At 37.8% G+C, this 20,363-nt stretch overlaps 1 protein-coding gene across 6 annotated transcripts in view; it reads right to left on the bottom strand.

Annotated features, from left to right (window-relative positions):
* The window catches only part of ARHGEF7 (Rho guanine nucleotide exchange factor 7), a 118,284-nt gene that overhangs the window by 36,620 nt on the left and 61,301 nt on the right, over positions 1–20,363 (bottom strand). For all 6 annotated transcript variants that reach the window (XM_085053034.1, XM_085053029.1, XM_085053056.1 and 3 more), the window contains exons 7-9: positions 14,159–14,253; positions 13,786–13,881; positions 6,634–6,756 (exon numbers count right to left, since the gene is read on the bottom strand). In XM_085053034.1, coding sequence (XP_084909160.1) covers positions 6,634–6,756; positions 13,786–13,881; positions 14,159–14,253 — 314 coding nt within the window. The remainder of the gene's footprint in view (positions 1–6,633; positions 6,757–13,785; positions 13,882–14,158; positions 14,254–20,363) is intronic.

Raw genomic sequence — 20,363 nt, 5'->3', positions numbered from 1 at the left:
ACACAAATGCATTATATAAATAGTATTTGCTGAGGTCCCCCCCTAAGACTTCCCCCTCCCCTTTTTTTTACTTTAATGCTTCTACAGTAGGAGGAACTTTGGTTACCATTTCACCCATATTGACATTTCCAGTTTTCATTATCATTCCATTTCTTGAACTTCAGCATTACAAAATGTGTGAGAAAACAGGAAAAAATTTACTATAGCTTGAATGAAAATCATCTTCTTGGAAACCTGAAGTAAAAACCTGGTATTACCTTGTTTTCGTTGTTTACTCTGCAATTCCTTTAACTAAAGACACTGTGGTTATGCCATTCTCTGCTCAAGTGATACTTAGTGTTGATCATCACTTTTTTTTTACTTAATCACAGTATAGGAACCTATGGAACAAGTTTAAACCTCAGTTCACTTGAAACCCACACAAAGTCCTGAAAAACAGGCTTAGCAATGGCATCATCAGGAAGCCTTTTACAGTGAGCAGTGTTAATAGGTATAATTAAAACTGAATGACGTAGTTTTCTTACCAATATTCCCAGGAGGACAGTGTTTTCTTTCATACACTTCTGCGCTTCCCTCTGACAAGTTTTGACATGCCAGCCTGTTCAAGATCTAGTCTGAACACAGGCACACACTCCTTTAATACAATAGTACCCAAAATTTTGTCTGAGCAGTTCCATCATAGAGACCCCCTTAGCATTCTACTCATGCTATACCAACCTGGCACTTCTGCAGCTTTGTGGACATAAAATACCCATCAGAATGTGGATGTTACTTTAGCTCAAAGCTTAAAGTGAGTGTCTTTCACTCAGTCACAAAAGACAAATACAATACAGGACATAATGGAAGGGTTTACTTTCCATAAGAGTGGGTTAATATACTGTTCAAACATGACAACAGTTCACAACTGGTTTTTAATTAATTGCAGCATAGAAAAAGTCTGTGTCAGCTGCTTTGACAAAGACAATGGCTCTTTCATGTCACAATTTCAATTGATGCCTGCAAGTACCACAGTCTCCTAGGCAGTATATGCTAAATGAAACTCCAGCCCACAGCTAAGAGTATGTTTTAACAAAAAGCTATCTTTTAGCTGAACAGGAGAATCTTTTGAACAGTGAAATCATCAACTCAGTCACAACAACTGCCTAAGCAAGTAGCTTTCCAGAAAGAGGCAGATGAGACTTTAATTCACTACTTGCGTCATTTTACACAATAAAATGCAGAGAAGCATACAAAAGTGCTGTGCTTCATTTATTCTCAAATCTCAAGCTGAAGAGTTTTCCCCACTCCAGACTATAGTTCACAGCTTGAGATATTTTAAAGGTCACCATGGAAAGTTTCTTTAAACCCTATTAACATATTCAAATCTTTCTCAGTACGGCTGCCTCAAAACCTGCAAATCACACTGGAAGAGGGAAGAAAACAAAGTTCAGATGTGCCTACAAGTCACAGAAGGAAAAAAAAAGCCATTTAACCTTGAAGAAGGCAGATTCAGGAACTAAAATGTATACATTTAAAATCACAACTTACACTTCTGAAGGAGGTCTCTGTTTGTAATAGATGGAGCATGAGCTATCACTGCTGAGGGGTCTGAGGACTGCACACAGGCACCGCATTTTGAGAGCGTTGGGACACAGCTTAGCTCAGCAACCCCTCAACTGCAGCTTTTAGTTTCCTAGGGCTAAACTTCCCAGTCAAGCTCCTCTCCCGGGGACTGTTGCTTGGTGTATGACATCAGCCTGCACACTTGCAGGCTCAGGGATCCACCAAAGTGGGGGAGGCACAAAGAGTTTTCTGACTCAAGCTGATCTGTGTTCCATGCTCCAGTTACTCAGAGTAATTGTGATGTTCCAGCTCCACAAATTTTATCCAGACTGCTAGGTCTGTGATGCAAGTGTAGAATATGTTTGGGACATGTTATCTAAGAGAACAGAGGAATCTAGCAAAATTAATGTTTCAACAAGGAAAGATTTGTGAATAGTTTTCTTGCAGCTGAGAACTGGCTTGTAGTTGCCACTTCTCAAAATTAAAAAAAGCAGGTGTGTGTTAGTAATTCTCAACTGCTTTCATCAACTTAAATTTTATTCTGAGAAGATTTTTCTTCCATTTGTTTTAAAATGAACATACTGCTGTTTAAACAAAGTTAACAAGTGTAACACACCACTCCACCCTTCCAAAATTACATACCTGATGCTGGTTACATTAGGTCTGTACTGTCCGTATTTCCTCAAAGGAGTTTTATGTCCATTGATCAGTGGGGCCTGTTACATATGTTTATTTAAATTATGTTATCCAACTTTCAGGAAGTCCTGTACTCACGTATCTTTCTTCTTGTCATTTTTGCATACTGTTCACATAAAGTCCCAGTCCTAGTTTCTACCTGCTCTTTCGTTTTTTTGCTAGTCTCTCTTGTTGCACTGAACTTTGCTGCTTGTGATCTTTCCCAGCCAGGTTCCTGGCACTCCTTATTCTGCTGCAATTAGCCATTTCTGTACTTTGTATCCAACTGGGATTTTTAATCTGCAGGAAATTCACTCTTTCACGCCTTCAGTTGCTCATTCTGTTCCTTCTCTTACTGGAAGGCAAGCATATGTCTATGATCAGAAACACACCCAGACACAAGAGCTAGCTTGACTAAACACTACACCCTCGAGGCAGTACTGGCCTCACCAGCAAGCAAAACTCTCTCCTAAAATAATAACATATACTGGAACACCTACCCTTAGACTTGAACTGAGATCTTCAAGCAAAACTGTATGATAGTAGAACCAAACCTGATACAATGGAGCCAAAAAGCTGTGACTGTTACGGAATAAAGTAAATGAAATAGGGATGGTGTACAGTGGCGCTGCAGCAACTATGAGAAGGGAACAGTGGTGGGAACACACAAAACTCTGAGCCCTGCCAGAGCACCACCCAACCATACCTGGCAAATTCCACCTCTTCAGCTCCAGCCAGTGGCTTAAGACACAATTACAAGATACAATAACAGATCTGAGGAAAAATTACTTAATACTTCAAAATTCTTGATTCATTAAACAGAAGGAATTTAAACTCTGGGGAAAAAAGGATGCAATAGCTCCCAAACAACTCCTGTGTAAAAAGTACCTATCAAATTTCAAGACAGTATAAAATTGGAGAAACTATGTTGTGTACCAAATTTAACACCTGGATAAAATTTATAAAGCCACAACTGGAACCAAAAGGAGAATCTGTTCCCAAATTAATTAGAAAGATTTTGTTGTTGCTGTGATTAGAGGCAAATGGAACACATAGGTCAGGAGCCAGAACTCATGTATGAGCTGCATTAGGTTTTACTCCCATTTCTTCATGTTCACGTACACTCAGGTCTCTAATGCTACACATTCTAGTACTCTGACTATTAATAATTTAACTTAGTGAAATGAAAGATGTTTGTGGCTATGAAGATTTGAACATGATAAATCTTATTCTTTAAATACCATAATTGATCCCCTTTGGCCCTGGCTGCATATTTACATAAACATGCACATATATGAACATACATGCACACACAACCCCTTATTCTGTATTAACTGAATAAAAGCCCCCATGTTGCTGCTGCATATGATCAAGAAGCAAATGACAAACAAGATAAAGAGGAAACAGACTTGCATTCATACTGGATGGCATTTAAAAAAAAGGCAAGAAAAGGCAAGAAAACAGTCACATTCCAACTGAATGCCCCTTTTAAATCTCCAACCCCATCCCAAGTACTGTTATTTGGAATCTACTTCACAAGAATGCTATTCAAAGAGTTTTTGTCTAGAAGTACAGAATAATTCTGAGAAAGTTAATATCATGTTTTACCTACACATACATACACACACAGAGCCTTAACAAGTGTCAATAACATTTTAACAGGTCTTACAATACTGCTTGAAGAGCACCCTGGATAGCTCAGAAAATGCTATATAAAACCCCCATCTGTAATGCTACACCAAACCAGACAACTGCTTACAATTTAATGCAATCTAATCGCTTACAGAAAGAATATGGTTAATGCTTCAGCCATTTCCTTAAAGCTGTTTTTAGTCAGTGACAGTAAAAAAAAATAGTATATTTTATAGAGTAAAAGAAAATATTCATCTAGAGCATTTATGTAGATTTTTTGTTTCTTTTTTGTTGGTATGGGTTCCAAGAAAAACAAGCATCCTAATAAACTGATCAGAAAATACTAATTCTGTGATGCAAGAACTTATTTGCTAGGTTTTTTTGTAAAAAGGCTTTCAGTGGTACAGATATTGCATATGTTCAATTTATGAATTGCACAGAGCTCATGACAAGAAATAATTTTCTGTAGACAGTAAGAATTTATGTTCCAAATCAAACTGCTCCAGACAGTTCCCTTTTCCTCTCTAAAATGCTACTGAATAGCACAGTAAATAGTACAAACACTGCTAAAATTCAAGTATTCCACACACACACAAATTTCTTTGCCCTATTTTTGCTAGTATTAAAACACATGGTTTTGGACCCTCTTCTACAACTATACTGTCAAGCAGCCAACATAACATCACCTTTTCTTAAAAAACCTTAAACCTCAGTATTTTATCCAGTATGAACTGCAGTGTAATTGTTTCACCATTACTACAATCACGGCTGTCCTCAAACCTCATGGTAATTTTTAAATTAAGATTTATAGGGGATGTTTTTACACACTAAAAACCTCTCAGCTAAACAGACAAACAGATCTGAGTCTTTTCCTTTTCTTCCTGCCTCCAACCAGTTCGTTCTTTCTTTTCCCCTACTTTGAAACAATGTAATTAAAAGTTTTCTTGCATTCTGAGAGAAAGAGATTCAGCAATGCTTAAAGCCACTTTCTGATTTCTTCATAACAGCTGTCTCAAGCAGAATATTTAGTCAAGCCACCTGCTACCTCCAGCAACGTTGAACAAAAATTAAGGTATTAGAATAACAAAACTGGGGTAATTAGAAAGAACAGGATGCAATTCTGCTGACTCATGCCTGCTAACACAATAGCATTAAACAGCAAACTATCTCAACTTCTCTCCCCTTAAGCTATCTCACACAGAGAAACTTCCACATCCAAATTACGTAACTCCTCTATGACACCTTTATTGTCTCCACCAGGACTTGATGTCAAGCTGATTTTAGAGACCTAAAGCTGAATTTTTCTTAGGACAATCTATGCAAAAAGAAACATGAAAGAGAAGAAATGCTTCTCTTCTCCAAGTATAGAACAAAAGCTTTCCTCCCTCACATTTCTGTCACATTTACATTCTAAAGAAATCTAGAGATCACTTTACTGTCACATGCCATATTCCATCTATAGGTTAAATCCCAGATCTCTGTATGGAAAAAGCATAACGACTCAAACAAACAAAAAAATCTAAGCCCAAGAGTATTAAAAACCATTTACAGAAAATGGTACTGGAAGAGGGTCATTTGAAAGCAAGCAAACACTTAGGGATTTCATCAGGGGCTTTAAATTTGTTTTCGTCTTGCTGAATTTTAATGACGAAAACTTACCTTCTTCTACCTTCTTTCTTGCCTATATTGTAATGCAAATTTGCAGCTTGATTTTTCCAACTGGGGCTGGAATATAGTTACATGTATCACTAACATAAGTGATAGTTCAGAGTATTTGGTAACTAGAAGGTTTTTCATCTTCATATTATAAGTTCACAAGCACATCACAAGGTTGCTGTTAAAATGAAATTTGAGTTCCTGAAAGAAGTTAACACTATCGGAAAAAGATCTAATGTGAGAAACCTCTTGGTTTTCTAAGTGTTAAGAGTACTCAAAATATCTTTACTTTAGTCCACCACAGCAAGGCAAAAAAGGAGAGGGGTGTGTGAAACTAAAAGAACATATAATACTGCTAAAATTTATCCTACATCTGATTCCCAAGAAGAAGTCATGGATCTGTCCTGCACCACAAGCAAACACAAATAGCCCCAAACTAACAGCTGCTTTAGAATGAGGGTCATCAGGAGAATACAAGTATATAGTAAAAGCTTGTGACAGCAGGCTTCTTGAATCAAATTCTGGCCTCAGAACTTTTCACTCAAGGCGATACAGGGCATTTTCTACACAGACTCAAGGTCTGTCCAAAAGCTGAGCAACCTACATCATGTTAACTCAGCACCCTACTTGTTACAGAAAACAGTAATTTTGTAACACACTTCTTTCATATCACTCGAAAGTTAAGCTAAGGGTATAGCATTACAAAGTACATACAGACATACAGGTTTTTAGAGGGCTAAGTTACAATGCACTGTCTAAAAAGCCTAAGCCATGTCAGTCATTCCATAATTTCACAAACTAGTGTTGACCTCAACATTTTTAAAACAATGGTGACAATGAGTAAAAGTTTGTTTTACATATTCAGAGCCCAGCATGTGTTCTTTGAATGAAAAGATTCTCTCAAATAGTTGATAATACACTGCCAAAATTGACAAGCTGGTCGTGATCACATGAAATAGCTTTGCTTTATGGGGTGTTGTCTTTTTTAAAAAGCTTTTTCTTTTCTTAAACAAGTTCTACCACACCAAACATGTCAAAAGAGACATCACAGCTTTACAACTCAAGTGTAAGTTACACACATTTTTGTAAGACTCAAAAGCCCACAAAGTGGTCTGTGTGAGAACATACCTGTGTTCTGTGAGAACATTCACTGCTGATGGGTGGTTGGCACAGTATGTAAGGTATAAGCTTTTCATTTGTGGCATCAAATTTAGAAAACATCCTCCAACCCTCTGCTGAGCTTCAGGCAACCTAAAAACAGAGCAATAAAGATGAAAATACTGTAGTACCAACCAGACAAAGAAACAAATTAAAGCCTGGAAAAGCAGTGTATATTGTGTGCTGGTTTTGGCAGGGGTAGAGTTAATTTCTTTCACAGTGGCTGGTAGGGGGCTGCATTTTGGATTTGTGCTGAACATAGGGTTAAGACAGAGATGTTTAATTATTGCTGATCAGAGCTTACACAGAGCCAAGGCCTTTTCTGCTTTCTGTACTGACACACTGAAAAGAAGTTGTTGGTGCATGGGAGGTAGGATGACACACTCAGGACAGGTGATTTCAACTGACCACAGTGATATTCCAGACCATAGGACATCATGCTCAGTATATAAAAGGGGCGGGGGGAGAAGGAGGAAGGGGAAACATTTAGACTGTTTGAGTTTGCCTTCCCAAGTCACCATTACATGTGTGGCTGCTTCCCATGTGAGAAAGAATAAATTGGACAAACAAAAGAGCAATAACAAAAGGGCAACAGAAGGGATGAAACTTCTTCCTTACAGAACAGGACTAAGACACTTGAAGGACTAAACCTCTTCAGCAGAGGCTGTATGGCCAATTGTATTACCCACGCTGAAGTTAACCAGATGATGGGACACTAAGCTTTCATCAGTCCTAGACTACAAACTTGTCTGAACCACTGTACAACATGTGCAAGATTAAATGTATTAATTTGTCCATGCACTTGCATAAAGATTGCATCTCCTAACGTAAATATACCAAATTTTTGCTTCTTTGCAAGATATGACAGTGGATTTTGCTGTTGTCATTTTCTTTTTAACTACTCTTAAAACCAGTACTTCACTTTTCACATCAGTTGCAAAGCTAAATGAGCCCTCACTAAGTGCTCAATGCACATACTGTTAGCACACTCAAAGAGCTTCATCCTAAGATTAGATTTGTGGAAGAACTTTTTCCCCTGAAAAAAAATTTTTCTAAAAGCCAGGATTTTCTGTAGCTGTCCCAGACATGTACATAAAGCTCCTAAACATCAATATTTAGCATATTCCCTCTAGAAAAAAGTGAGAGATGCTCCAGTGAACTTCAGTAGGAAAAGAACTGTTCAGCTTTTCAGGACAACTACTCCTCCAGGCAGGGGATACTCCCATTCTGCTCAAACACAGTCATTTTGTCCCACTCCTTAGGTGTGCTCATAGTAGTCAAAATTCAAAGTTCATCCCAAGAAATTCTCCCCCAAATTTCAAAACAGTAGGTCTGTCTCCTATTAAGCTGTTCAGTCCTCCTGCACAGTATGGAAAGACTACCCAAAATGAAGTAAAAATTGACTGCAGAGGTGTTCCAAATGCGAGTTAGGGGAAACACACACCCTGATTTGAAAGCAACAGACATTACAGAAAATGACATTTCCCATTCATTACAGACACCCAGAAAATGACAGCTGAATCCCCAAGCTAACACATCATGCCAGCTACACTCTGATCACATTACCAACACTCTTTATATTAAAGGCTAGGGCTCATATTTTAATGTCTGCATTTTTTTTTTTTAAAGTTTAAATTCTGAAATCAATGGAGTGGCTGCTTTTGCAGGTGTTTAGGGGAAAACCAAGGGCATTCCCCAGCATACTGAGGGAATGCTATTCTTACAGCCTTGCCAAGCAGCATTTCCTGCCTAGCAGCTGGCCCCCTTTAATAAATCTAGCATGAGCTAATAATACATTCAAGTAATAGATGCAGCCAAAGTCTCAAACTCTGAAGACATGCTGAAGGCATATAACTCAGCATTAAATAGCAAAAGGCTCCAATAAACAGTTGCTAAAAACGGTTAAATTCCCATTTCATACTGTAGTGATGGGGGTGGAGGGTGAATTGTGGCTGTTTGCACCAAGCAGACATCTGTGTCTTCTCAGTCTGCTGTTCTTTTAGCAGAATCAAAGACTGACATTATTCTCTTTCACATGTTGCACATGCATTGCCACTTTATATTGCACATTCTTTGCTGAATTAAGATAATTAACAGACTTTGTAAGGGCGTGGTAACTCATCGCCTTTGACTTTTCCAATCCATGCACTAGTTGCAAGTGTTCTACTACTTTCAGCAGATAAACCATCTGAGAAAATAGTTCCACCTGCAGAAAAAAAAAAGTTTAATGCCTATCACCACATCATATGAACCTTTTAGTAACTAATGTGTTCCAAAAAGAGCATATTCCAAAAAGAATGTCATCCCAACATTCTTCTCATATTTGGCACTTTATAATTAAAAAGAAATCACATATCAATACTTACACATACATAAAAGTTATACCAACTTTATTTTAAAAAGGCCAGATACATGTTTTAATTCTATTTGCAAATGTAAAAGAACCATAACAAAGCCTCTGCTGTCATACACATGCTAGAGGAATTGCTACATGACTACAGCTAAACTACCTAACATTGTCTGCTTGTTGGAGTTGCATCCAACAGCTATCACTTCTGTTTCTCCAGACTTACAACACAACTTACACCCAGAGCATGGTAATTTGATGAAAGAAGAAAAAAGTAAGTGTAATTGAACAACAAGGTTAGTTTTAAGACAGATCAAAACCAGCAGTTAGAACTGGACTAAAGCTATACTGACAGCTGACAGGAAAAGGGTGACAATACAGAATATCTAATCACATCCTGTGTGTTCTGAAGAAACCTGACTTAGTTTTGGAATCAGTGGACATTACAATATTCTGGAAGAGGTTGTGGAAACTGAGATTAATGCAAATAAATTTAAACAGAAACTAACCTAGGCAATTTTAAAAGAAAAGTAGGTAATGAAATAATCAGGATTTATGCTTTCTTTTTGCAACAAAAACAGCAGATCTCCCTAAATTTCACTTGACTGTGTAGTTACCATAAGGGTGTCATTCATGAAGAAATCTATGTTGCTATACATAAATATATGCATACTTATACAGGCAGCCACCTGCAGAACCTGCCACAACCTGGAAACTAAATTATCCAGGGTGGCATTTTCTCCTCTTCTCCATCTCATTCCACATAAAGATAAACAGAATTTCAGCTCCTGAAGGAGATGAAGCATCAATGGTAAGTTTGCCATGTTTGTAGGTCAGTAAAAGAATGCCTTGAACTTAAAAGCTGACAGCAAAGACCCGTGAGAAGTGATGGTTCGTAAAAATTATGATGGGACAGTTGTGATTAATGATTCCAAAGGGTGCAGTTTGTGAAGAAAAATAAGATTAGATGTTATCTCCTGAGGCTTCACAGTTAACAAGGTTACCAAAATAAGGGACCACTTTGCAACTTTCTGTGCTACTGTTTGCACAGAGGCACTATTCAACTTCTTCACAATCCTTCAGTCTAATTTTCATTCTCTTCACTATCACACCTTTCACTAATTGTCTATTTTTCTTAGTTCTCAGACATCAGTTACTATGCATGTTTGTTTCAGGATATCTAAAGACACTGTGTTCAAATTCCCTTAATATTGATAACCTTATTCCTGTTGATACTCTTGATAACCAAAAGTAAGGGCTGATACTGGGATAAACCCTTAACAGACTTAATTTGTACTTGCACTCCAAAACCAAACCTGAAATGCTAATGGGTTTTGGATTCTATTTAAATCGTCTCCCTCTCACACTCTGGCATTTCCCCTCTGTTTTTGTTGTTTGGGGTGGTTTTTTTTAATTCCATTCCACTTCAGGATCATCCCCAAACATGAAGTATCTGCTTGTATTTAAATACAGAAAAAAGACAACACAGTTACTGTAACTGTCAAAGCAGAGACATGAGGAAAAGAGAGGACAAAACCCAGCAATGGCTGTTACGGACAAGGAGGTAAATCTGTGATCCTACATAAAAGACTTCAATTTGCTACAGAGTAGATTATACCTAGCAGTCCATGTAGGCTGGTGTCACCAGCCAGCCTGGGTGTCATGTGCCCCTCCTTATTGAGAAGTACAGCCATTGACTGACAGATGCTATTTCCAAGTGAATGGAAGACTCTTTTCTGGAGCATGAGATCAAATCAGGTTCAATGTCCTGCTACAAAAATACCCATAGAGCAATACTTCCAATGGAGGTAATTTAGATCAGGCCAGAGATCACCTGATGGACACTGACTTTGTTTGCAGAGACTCTTCTGCTGTGGGAACCACTGCAGAACTGATCTTGGGCACAGGACCACAGACCTGGGATGGGACCTAGAGCACTGGACCACTCTTTGTCTTCAAGAGACCACTGCACAGAGCACTCTTGAACTGTTTCACTGTCAGAAATCTGTTCTTTTGCAACTGAAAACTCCAACAGCATCTCTGTCTTGTCTGTTACAGTTCTTTTCCATCCATGAAATAAGCACACTGGAAGTTCATCAGACAAAAAAAGCACCTTTGAAGCCTATCAGCCAGAAGATTCTCACTCAATTCTAGTTAGATTATTCCATGTGCCACTTTTGTTTGGTAAATGAAGAAGTTGCAAAGGTGGAAATAACCCCAACCTGGACAAGTTCAAAGAGGACAAACCTTTAGTAATGAACCAGAAGAGCTTCAAGGCTGTGGGCAGGGTGGGAGGGTGTCACACAACTAAACCCAAACCACATTCAAACAACTGCTTTCCCTGAGACACACAAAGTACCCACTACAATATCATACGTTCTGCAAAAAAGCACAATCCAAGGTTTAACACCATAAGGATTAAATAAACCAAAGTGGTGCAGGCAAAAAGAAGGAAAGCACAGGAAACATTCTGCCACTAAAGTACATGCCAGGACTTGTTAAAAGAGAAAACTCAAATGACAAACTGTCTCAAGGTGGGTGCAGATTCAAAAAACATTCAATTCTCGCACCCAAGAAATGAATTTGTCAAGCAAGGTAGGCTGGCAGTACTACAACTGGCAGGATGACAGCATTGGGTCATTCTGACATGTCAAGTTAGAATAAACTCCACATCGGATGTCGCAAAGGCCTCAGCAATAGAACTATAAGCTCTCTGCCAAAAATTTTAAAAAAAAAAAAAAAATCTATTTTCAGCCCAGGAGGTAGTCTGAGTTTACAGAACAGGTTCAACAGCCAAAAAACATGGCAAAATGACAAAAAAAAAAAAGCAAAAAAATAAAGCAAAAAAGCAGCAAAGCATGCATTCTTCTACATGATAGGAATCATGATGGATTAGATTCCAAACAGGAGGATGCTGGATGCTCAGGTCAATGTGCTATGATGAAAATTAAACTGAAAATACAACTTGGCATGATGAGCATACTTATGAAACTAAAATAACACAAAATATTTGCAATAATTCTTCATTAACTCTAGGGCATTCCTTCCTCTGCCCACCTACTAGTATCCAGTATGTTCCTACTTTATTACACAGCAACATTTCACTTAGTAGAAAGAAGAAATAAAGGGTATTACGAAAAGGTGCTCTAATACAGTTTAAATAAAGCAGAACTATTAATGAAGCTTTCTAAGCTTGAAGCTCCATTATGATATCACATTAACCTATATTCCAGGTCAAAATGAAGTTTGCATTAGTATTTGTTTAAAGGCATATACTCTCCTCCTCTCCTTTTTAAGACCACCTTAAAAAAAAGTTTTAAAAGATGACAATCTGTTTCATGCAAAGGACTTAATTTCCCTATCTTCTGATACAAAGAAACAAAATCATGGTAACAAACAAATGACACAACAAAGAGCAGTGACAAGAAAGAAAAGGAAACATTTGAGTAAGTCAACAAATGGACACTTTCAGAGATTTTGACACTTAACTGATCAAGTCAAACTTGCCAGAATGATTATCCTTCTCTCCCACACACAGCATGAGAGACAGACCATTTCAAGAGTGTTTCCATTACACTGCTGAACTGCCATCTGAACTATACATCCTCCCTTCCCTTCTCTCTGGTCTGAGCTGTCTAGAGGCAGGAGAGAGGGACAGAAGGCAGGTGGTAGGAGGACGTGAGATCTGAAGTCAGCAACAGTACCAGGCATATGTTACTGCCTAGTGAAGATGCAGACTATACTTTTGTCACGACAAAGCTGCTTCTTCACACAGAGTAGCCTGGGGAGAAGAGGGAGAGGTCAAAACAAGACCTACTGAGGTGATCTAAAGCTCACTGTTGCCAAAAGAGGTATTTTCTCCTCCATCCAAGACATTAATTCATTCTCACAGTAGACTGAAAATTGTCTAAGCCCTCAGTAGCAATTCAAACTACTTCCTTGGCAGAACCCAAGAAAATTTGGATTATGAAGTTGCCTTAGCTCACCGTGTGATCAAACAAAACTAGAATACAAGGAAGGAAAATGACACAACTGAGGTTAGAACATAAATTACGCTTTCAGTGGAGTTTCAGAAAATTGTTAGAACAATCCAAATGCAATATGGTCACCTTCTTTCTTATACACCCAAGTGCTGAGGTAACAAGCTGAAAAATACGGAATTACCACTTCAGCCTAAACTAGCAAGAAGGACAAATGTCTCCATCCCCTTTTTTCTGTACTACATGCTTCCTACGTGGTATAGGACAAAGACTGAGGGGTTTTATTTAATTCAGGTTGCTCTTTCTGCCTATCCTGCAGACCTCTCCCAGCACACTTTGATGACCACCTTTGTTCAGGACAGAAGATTACTAAGCACAAGCATTTTCATACAGTGTCTTTCATCCAAGTCACTTACCTCCTTCTCCACCGTTCCACCATCACATAAGGTTCCTCCATTCTTTCTTTCTTACTCTTATATTGAAGCAAATACTTAAAATTCATGCCCCCAAAGCCAAAACCACCACTTCCCGACTGGTATGCAATTCCATCATGAAAATTCATACATGTGTTTTAAACTACATCAAAATTTCTACCTTTGCAGTTGCATCCTAGGGCCAATATGTATCTGTACAAGCAATCAATACATTCTCCAAGCATCTATTACTGTACTGCTCTGGCAACAACTCCAAGTGAGAGGAACAAAAATCTATGCCCAACAAAATAAGCAACAAGTAAAGTAACAAAATATATTTCCATGTTAGAATTTTACTCTATCTGGTATGCACAGTACTTACTTGGTGCATTCTTCTAAAGACTGTACAAGCATTTGCTGGAAAGAACTTATTTCTTCCAGATTTCCCATTAAGTATGAAGTATTTGTCAAGGTTAACCTGGAGCCAAAGCAAATAAAACACGTTTAGGTTTGCAGTTATTGACTTAACTGTGCATTAACACAATCTATGGCATTAAAAGAAAATGCTTACTGGTTCTTAGATCAAGGACCAGGCTGTTTCAGTCAGCAAGCAAACTGAATAAAAGCAAGCCCTGCCTCAAGAATCACACAGTCCACAGAGGTAAATTCACACATTGACATTTTGACCATGTTAACCCTCCCCAATACATGAGAGATTTCAAGTTTAATTTAAAACACAGAACAAACTCACATACTTTTCACTGGCTTGTAATGGTCGCAGGTAGTTTGAAAGCATTGTTTGCAGCTCCTTAGCATATTCATTTTCTGTTTCTAATATGTTTTGTAGCACCTACAATAAATGACAATTGCTAATTGGTACTTTTTCAGATATATCAATATCAGTTTTAAAGCATACTAAAATTTATTTTGCATGAGAAAAACTTAACTGAGGGCTTCTACACTGAAAATCATACATCTATGAAATTCACAGAGGAAAAAAAAACCACTACACTCAAGATGAGCCATCCTTTAACCATATTTTAAAAAATGGTACAATAAGAGGATTATCACTACACATTTTATTGCAAAATTCGAGTTACACAGAGCTTTCTTCCTAAGCCAGGGGTAATTATTCCTCCTATGTACTTCAGAACAGTCACAGATCATCAGAGCACAATATTGTTAAGCACAATAGAAGTTGCAAGAGAAACGAACAGTGTCATTTTCTCAGTCTCAATTACAACACATTACAACTAATGTTGGTAGTGAAGTGTTCTGATGCACTGAATAACCTGCTAGAACACCTGAATATTAACAAATTAACAAAGATCAAGTTATTTCCAGCTTCACTTATGAACACAATTAGCACTGTTACATTATTTTTAAATAGTGCTGCCTAACCTTCCACTGGGAGTACACTACCAGAGGAAAATTACAATAGATTGATGCAAAGCCAGGTACTCATAAAATACATCACACACTTAGGTTTTGACTGAATATATATCAAACAACTAGAATAACCCCAAGAATGTACAGGGAAGCATTTTACTGGGCCATCTCCTGGGAGTCTGCTTTAGCATATCCTCCAATATCAGGTTCTACTGTGCTTTTAGAAGGCATTTTTTGCCTCCAAAAAGTTATTTAGCAAGAGAATCATCACAATTAAATGGAGTTCAGTGAACAGAGCTGAACTTCCAAAACTTTTTGCTATTCACTGGTCATAAGCCACACCACAAACCTCATTTTGTTACATGCCATATTTGTCAAGCCTACAGTAATATCTCATTACAGCATTTATAGGAATGACTGTAATTGAGTGCATTATTCACTGTTGTAGTCAATACTCTTTCTTAGGAAATAAAAAAAGCCATTCATTCCTAAACGCAAACCTGATGAAATAACTTTAAATAGTTCAGTATGCCAATGAAGAATTCACTGTTCCTTTCATTGGTGTCATTGATTCTGCGTATTCCCTGAATGCTTCTATTCATTTGGGGAGAGAGAGAGAAACCATTTTTTAGTTCATTCTTTTGTTGCAAATCTGAATCCTGAACTGAAGATTAAAATGTCTCCATTCTCTGCTAAACACTATGACAGAAGAATGTCACAGGGAAAGTTATGGCTACTAACTAGGGAAATTACAGCATAAAGTACAATATGGGCACACAAATTTTAAAAAAGCTAAGGAGTTTATTACCATTTAGACCAGGGAAATAAAATATCTCTGCCAATCACAGCACTAATTAACCTCCATATTCTCTTTTATATATTTAAAACAAAGAAAGCAAATCATTAAAATGGTAATATACTTAACATCCATGAAGTTCAAAACTAAGTGCAAGACCAATCTTTTTCAATATGATTTTTCCTACAAAAATCTCCCAGTCCAAAGTTATTACACTGGAAGGAAAAATTAGTAGGGAAAAGGAGACTAAAAGCCAGGGACAAACCCACAGTGTCATGATGAAGAACTAAACAGTATTAGAAGACACTGAAAGACAAAAAGCAACAAATTTGCTAGAGATCTTGAAAGGCTGCACCGCTGCCCCATTTTCTCAAATATAAGGCAGGGAGCATTTTCTCCCTGCTATAAACAGCTGTCTGAAAAGCTCGAAATAAAACTAGCTTCGTGTTGGACACACTTCATTAGTTTCCTTGTGCTGGTTTGGATTTTTCTTTGAGCATTTCCTTTGCCATATGGAGAACATGGGATTGGAGGAAAAAGACTCAAGGGCAGGGGGAGGTACTAACAAGAAAACTTAAAAACTACAATTAGCAACCTGACAATTAGTGGAAAAAGGAAAATTAATGCCACTGTAAATACAACTATGATACAAAACCTGTGCAGAGCACCAGATGCACTTACATATCTTTGCTATTCTAGTAGTTCGCAGTGTTACACAATACTTGAGATAAACACAGTTTAAACAGTCCCCAGAACACATTAAATCTATTACCCTTTCTTTTTAATAAGTACAGTTTCCACGGACTACAGCATTTATTTTTACTTTGAATAGATTTTTTAAAGAATACCCTTGCTTACATAGCTCTAAAACATAATTTCTGTGATATCTTGCATTCCTCCAGCTTGACTTACCTACCTCACTGAGAAGCTATAAGGATTAAACTCTTGGACTGTGCTTTGAAGTGACAAGTAGTCAGTACTGCGGCTCAGTATTTTGGCACCAGAAATCCCTTACATTCCTCATATCCACATCTTGTCCGCATGATCAAATAATCACCTTTCTTCCATTTCCTGTTTTCTGTGCATTCTGGCTGCTGCAAGACCCCATGAGACCTCAAAGCCCTTGTTTCCACAACTCCATCACAACATTTGCACAGACACAAGCGAGTACCAGAAGGGCAGCATTGAAGTGGCAGCTTTTGCAGTCTGTAACACTGATGAATGGCAGGCACAGATAACTGAGCTGAGACAGCACCAGCTCCCTCAATCACATGGCATGGAAAATTCAAGCATGGTCACCAATTCTGTCACACAAAACCACAGTCATCTCCCTAAGGCCATAACTACCACCCAAAAAATTGATTTAAATTGACCTATATGAAGATGATCACCTTCCAAATCAGTGGGAGAAAAGGCAGAGTTCAGAGATACACTTGGGTACGATCCTGTAGCACATTCACATTTTATCAGAGTAGCATGGCACTCAACCAAAATATCACATAGTTGAGCAAAATGGTGATCAGCACGTAATTGTCCTGGATCATAAGAATTTGCACAGTTAACTCCTTAAAACAGACTCTTGAGAGGGGCAATGTAAAGCACTGCACAAATATACCATATCTTGAGCATCCTCAAAAACTTATATGAACTTCAGTAGACAACTTGATCCAACTTTAAAAGTGCAGCCTCAAAAGGAGAGTTTATTTTCCACTAATCCTCAAACCCTTAAAAGGAAACAAGGTCATCCAAATACTCATAACTGGAGAAATTTGCTCATTTCTTCACCTGCTTTTAGAACAGCTGCTGAATCTCAAGCAACTGTAAATGGAGGGAACCTAATTTTATTTAGATACAAAGTTATAAATTCTCAAGGGATCTCAAGTAAAAAAAATACTCAGAGCAATGCCTGCTCTGTCTTCAGGGAATAACATGCAACAATACACCCACTTCTTCAGTAATAGGTTACTAAATTACTTCTCCACGAAAAATGCTTCATCACAGGTCTGGTTCGTATTACACACTACTGTAGACTTGTACCATTTTATGGAGGACATTTTATTCCTCAGCCAGGCAAAGTGTACATATATAACAAATGTCTGTCTTCTCAGCAACACGTCATGCAAGGAGCAATTAATTAAGCACACTGAGACTACACAGCATGGGATTTGTCTCATGAACTCCAGACAAAGCTGTGAATCCACAGAACTGAAGAACATGTTTACAGGGGGCTGAAGAGCAGAGGAAAGCAGGGAAAGCAGTCTCCTCTTTACATTAAGCACCTTTTCCTTAACCTATCCCAGTCCTCCTCCCAGAAAGGGAGCCTCCCCTACCACTTTCGGAACTGCCCTTTGATTTTGTCTTCAGTCCAACAAATGTACCCTCAAGTGCTGCCTGCACAAAGCCTTTCCCAGGATAAACAGCAATAAATAACCATGAGGGTTATGGGGTGTCAGCACATCCCCATGTGGGGACAGCCACAACTCAAAAATAGTATGTAGTCCCAGAGTACCAGTTTCAATTCAAGCTTGGTTATCAAGGGAGCCTTTAACACAGATTTTAATATTTACTCCTTCACTCGAGCTACATCCTTTCAGCTACCAGTTGCCAGAAGTTTATGTGGAGCTCTTCTGCTTTTTCCTCAACTTTACCACTGCAGACTGATAACACATAGCACAGGGAAGTCTCATGTCTGCGGTTTACATATTAAGACAGAACAAAAACTCAACTCAGAGGTTAAACTGAGGTTTCGTTTCAGTAAATGGGTTTGTCATTTATCTTATCTACATGTAAAACATGTAGATACACATTTAATAATAATGAAAAATATTTTATAGCTATATTGCCGTGAGAAGCACATAGCGTATCTCAAGAAAATCTAAATGTCAACATATCTAATTTGGGTTTCAGACACAGCAGTACAATCTTACTCCTCTGAAACAAAGTGTGCTACAGCACAGCCTTGCATTTTCTAAACCAGAAGAATAAAATGATGAGTTTAAAAAAAAAGTAGGGGTGTTTGCCACACTGTGGAAAAATGTGAAAACAAGGCAATTATCCAATTCATTGCAGACAGACTTAAGAACAGCACTCTAGTGTCAGTGCTCTAATTTATAACATATATGTATATTGTTATGAACTGGTAATTTTCACCCCCTACAAGGTCATCAATGGTCAATAAGTAACTACAAGTCAAAGCAGTTGGCATCTCATTACATCAGATTAAGTGCACCAAGAAAGTTGCACCTGAGCAAGAGAAGAAACAAACTCATTCTGAGAGTAGATATACGATGGTGACTAGGGTTTGGGGTTTTTTTCTTTGTTAATTAAACTACTTTAAAAGCCAGCTATAGCTGTATTTCCTAAAGTATAATAGCCTGAGCCCGTATGATTGTAACAGGTTGTCCAGGGAACAACTATAAAAATCACAAAAAACAAAGGTGATATTTCAAAATTTTATGGTATATTGTAACTTAGGTGCCTGAAAAATGTCAAACGTTTACCTTCTATTATTTTCACTGAATCACACCTCTCAAATTGCCTGTGTTTCTCTTACAAAGTAAAATATGCAACCACAAGACTCAATTCATTTCGGTCAGAGTCAAACTGAAGTTTTAGCAAAGTCCAAATTAAACAGCTGAAACTTTTACTTTTCATCATGCTAAGATTTATCAAGAAAAAAATAATATAAAATTGTAAAAGAGGAATGTATTTACCAATTACTTTAAATAAGTAAATAAATTAATTAAACCAAACCCTCAAATCTAAAGGACTGCTGTTCAAGATAGCTGCTAATCTATTTCTATTAAAAATTCAATATAGATACAGATTAAACATAAGTAAAACCAGTCTCCTACCCAGTGAAGGAACAAAATCCTCTCCTGTCCTGCATTCACTTCAGTTTACTTGGACTGAAAATCACATCTGAACATCAAAACAACAATTTGCTACTATACACTACACCAACTTCGAAAAAAAGAAAAAAAGACTATAAAAAGATATAGTAAAAACAAAAAATAAAAACAAATCAAACCACTATTTTGTCACTGGATACACCACAGTAAGGCCATTACTTCCTGCAGTTTGAAGGAAGGGTGTGCCTGCACAGGTGCTTTCCACTGAGACTAGCAGTTGTGGGATGCAGTAGCCAAAGAACTGCAGCTCTTTCTTCACCACAGGATTGAGGCTACTGACAGAGGTGGGATGCAAGCCAGATAGAGAAGCAGGAGGTTGCTTCACAGCTTTCAGTTAGGGACTAAAGACAAAACACCTCTATTCTTCCAGGTGCTATTCATGCCACAACCACACAAGATGAAAGCATAAAATGATGCTTTATGACCCTTGTTAAAAACTGGCATATAACATGAAAACCCATGACAGCCTCTGGAAAGAAAAGGGAAAGCAAGGTTGTGGTTTGGTTTCACACCAGCAGGGAGCAGTGCTTAACAAAAACAGTAAGATTTTTTTTTTTACTTCCCAATATACCTACTTAATAAATAGGCGATTCTCAACGTGGTTACAAAATGCTTAAAGACAGAGTTCAGTATGTTTCTTACATGCATCTACTGAAGAGGTCTGAGTACTAGGTTAAGAGTTCCTGGGGATGTGTTAAAGACTCACTCTGGCTGTACTGCTTTGCTGTGAAATCTATCCACCAGGGTGTAAGGGAGAGGTAACTGAAGTTAACAACAGAGTTGATTTACAAGCATGAATACAAAGGAAGCAAATTGAGCATTTTGAAACAATCTCATATTCAACAAGAAGGACAAAAATATACT

Source organism: Lichenostomus cassidix, chromosome 1, assembly GCF_008360975.1.
Source record: "Lichenostomus cassidix isolate B80296 chromosome 1, HeHo_3.0, whole genome shotgun sequence".
Lineage (NCBI taxonomy): Eukaryota > Metazoa > Chordata > Aves > Passeriformes > Meliphagidae > Lichenostomus > Lichenostomus cassidix.
Note: the sequence above shows the minus strand (reverse complement) of the source record. Positions and strands in the feature narration are given on the sequence as shown.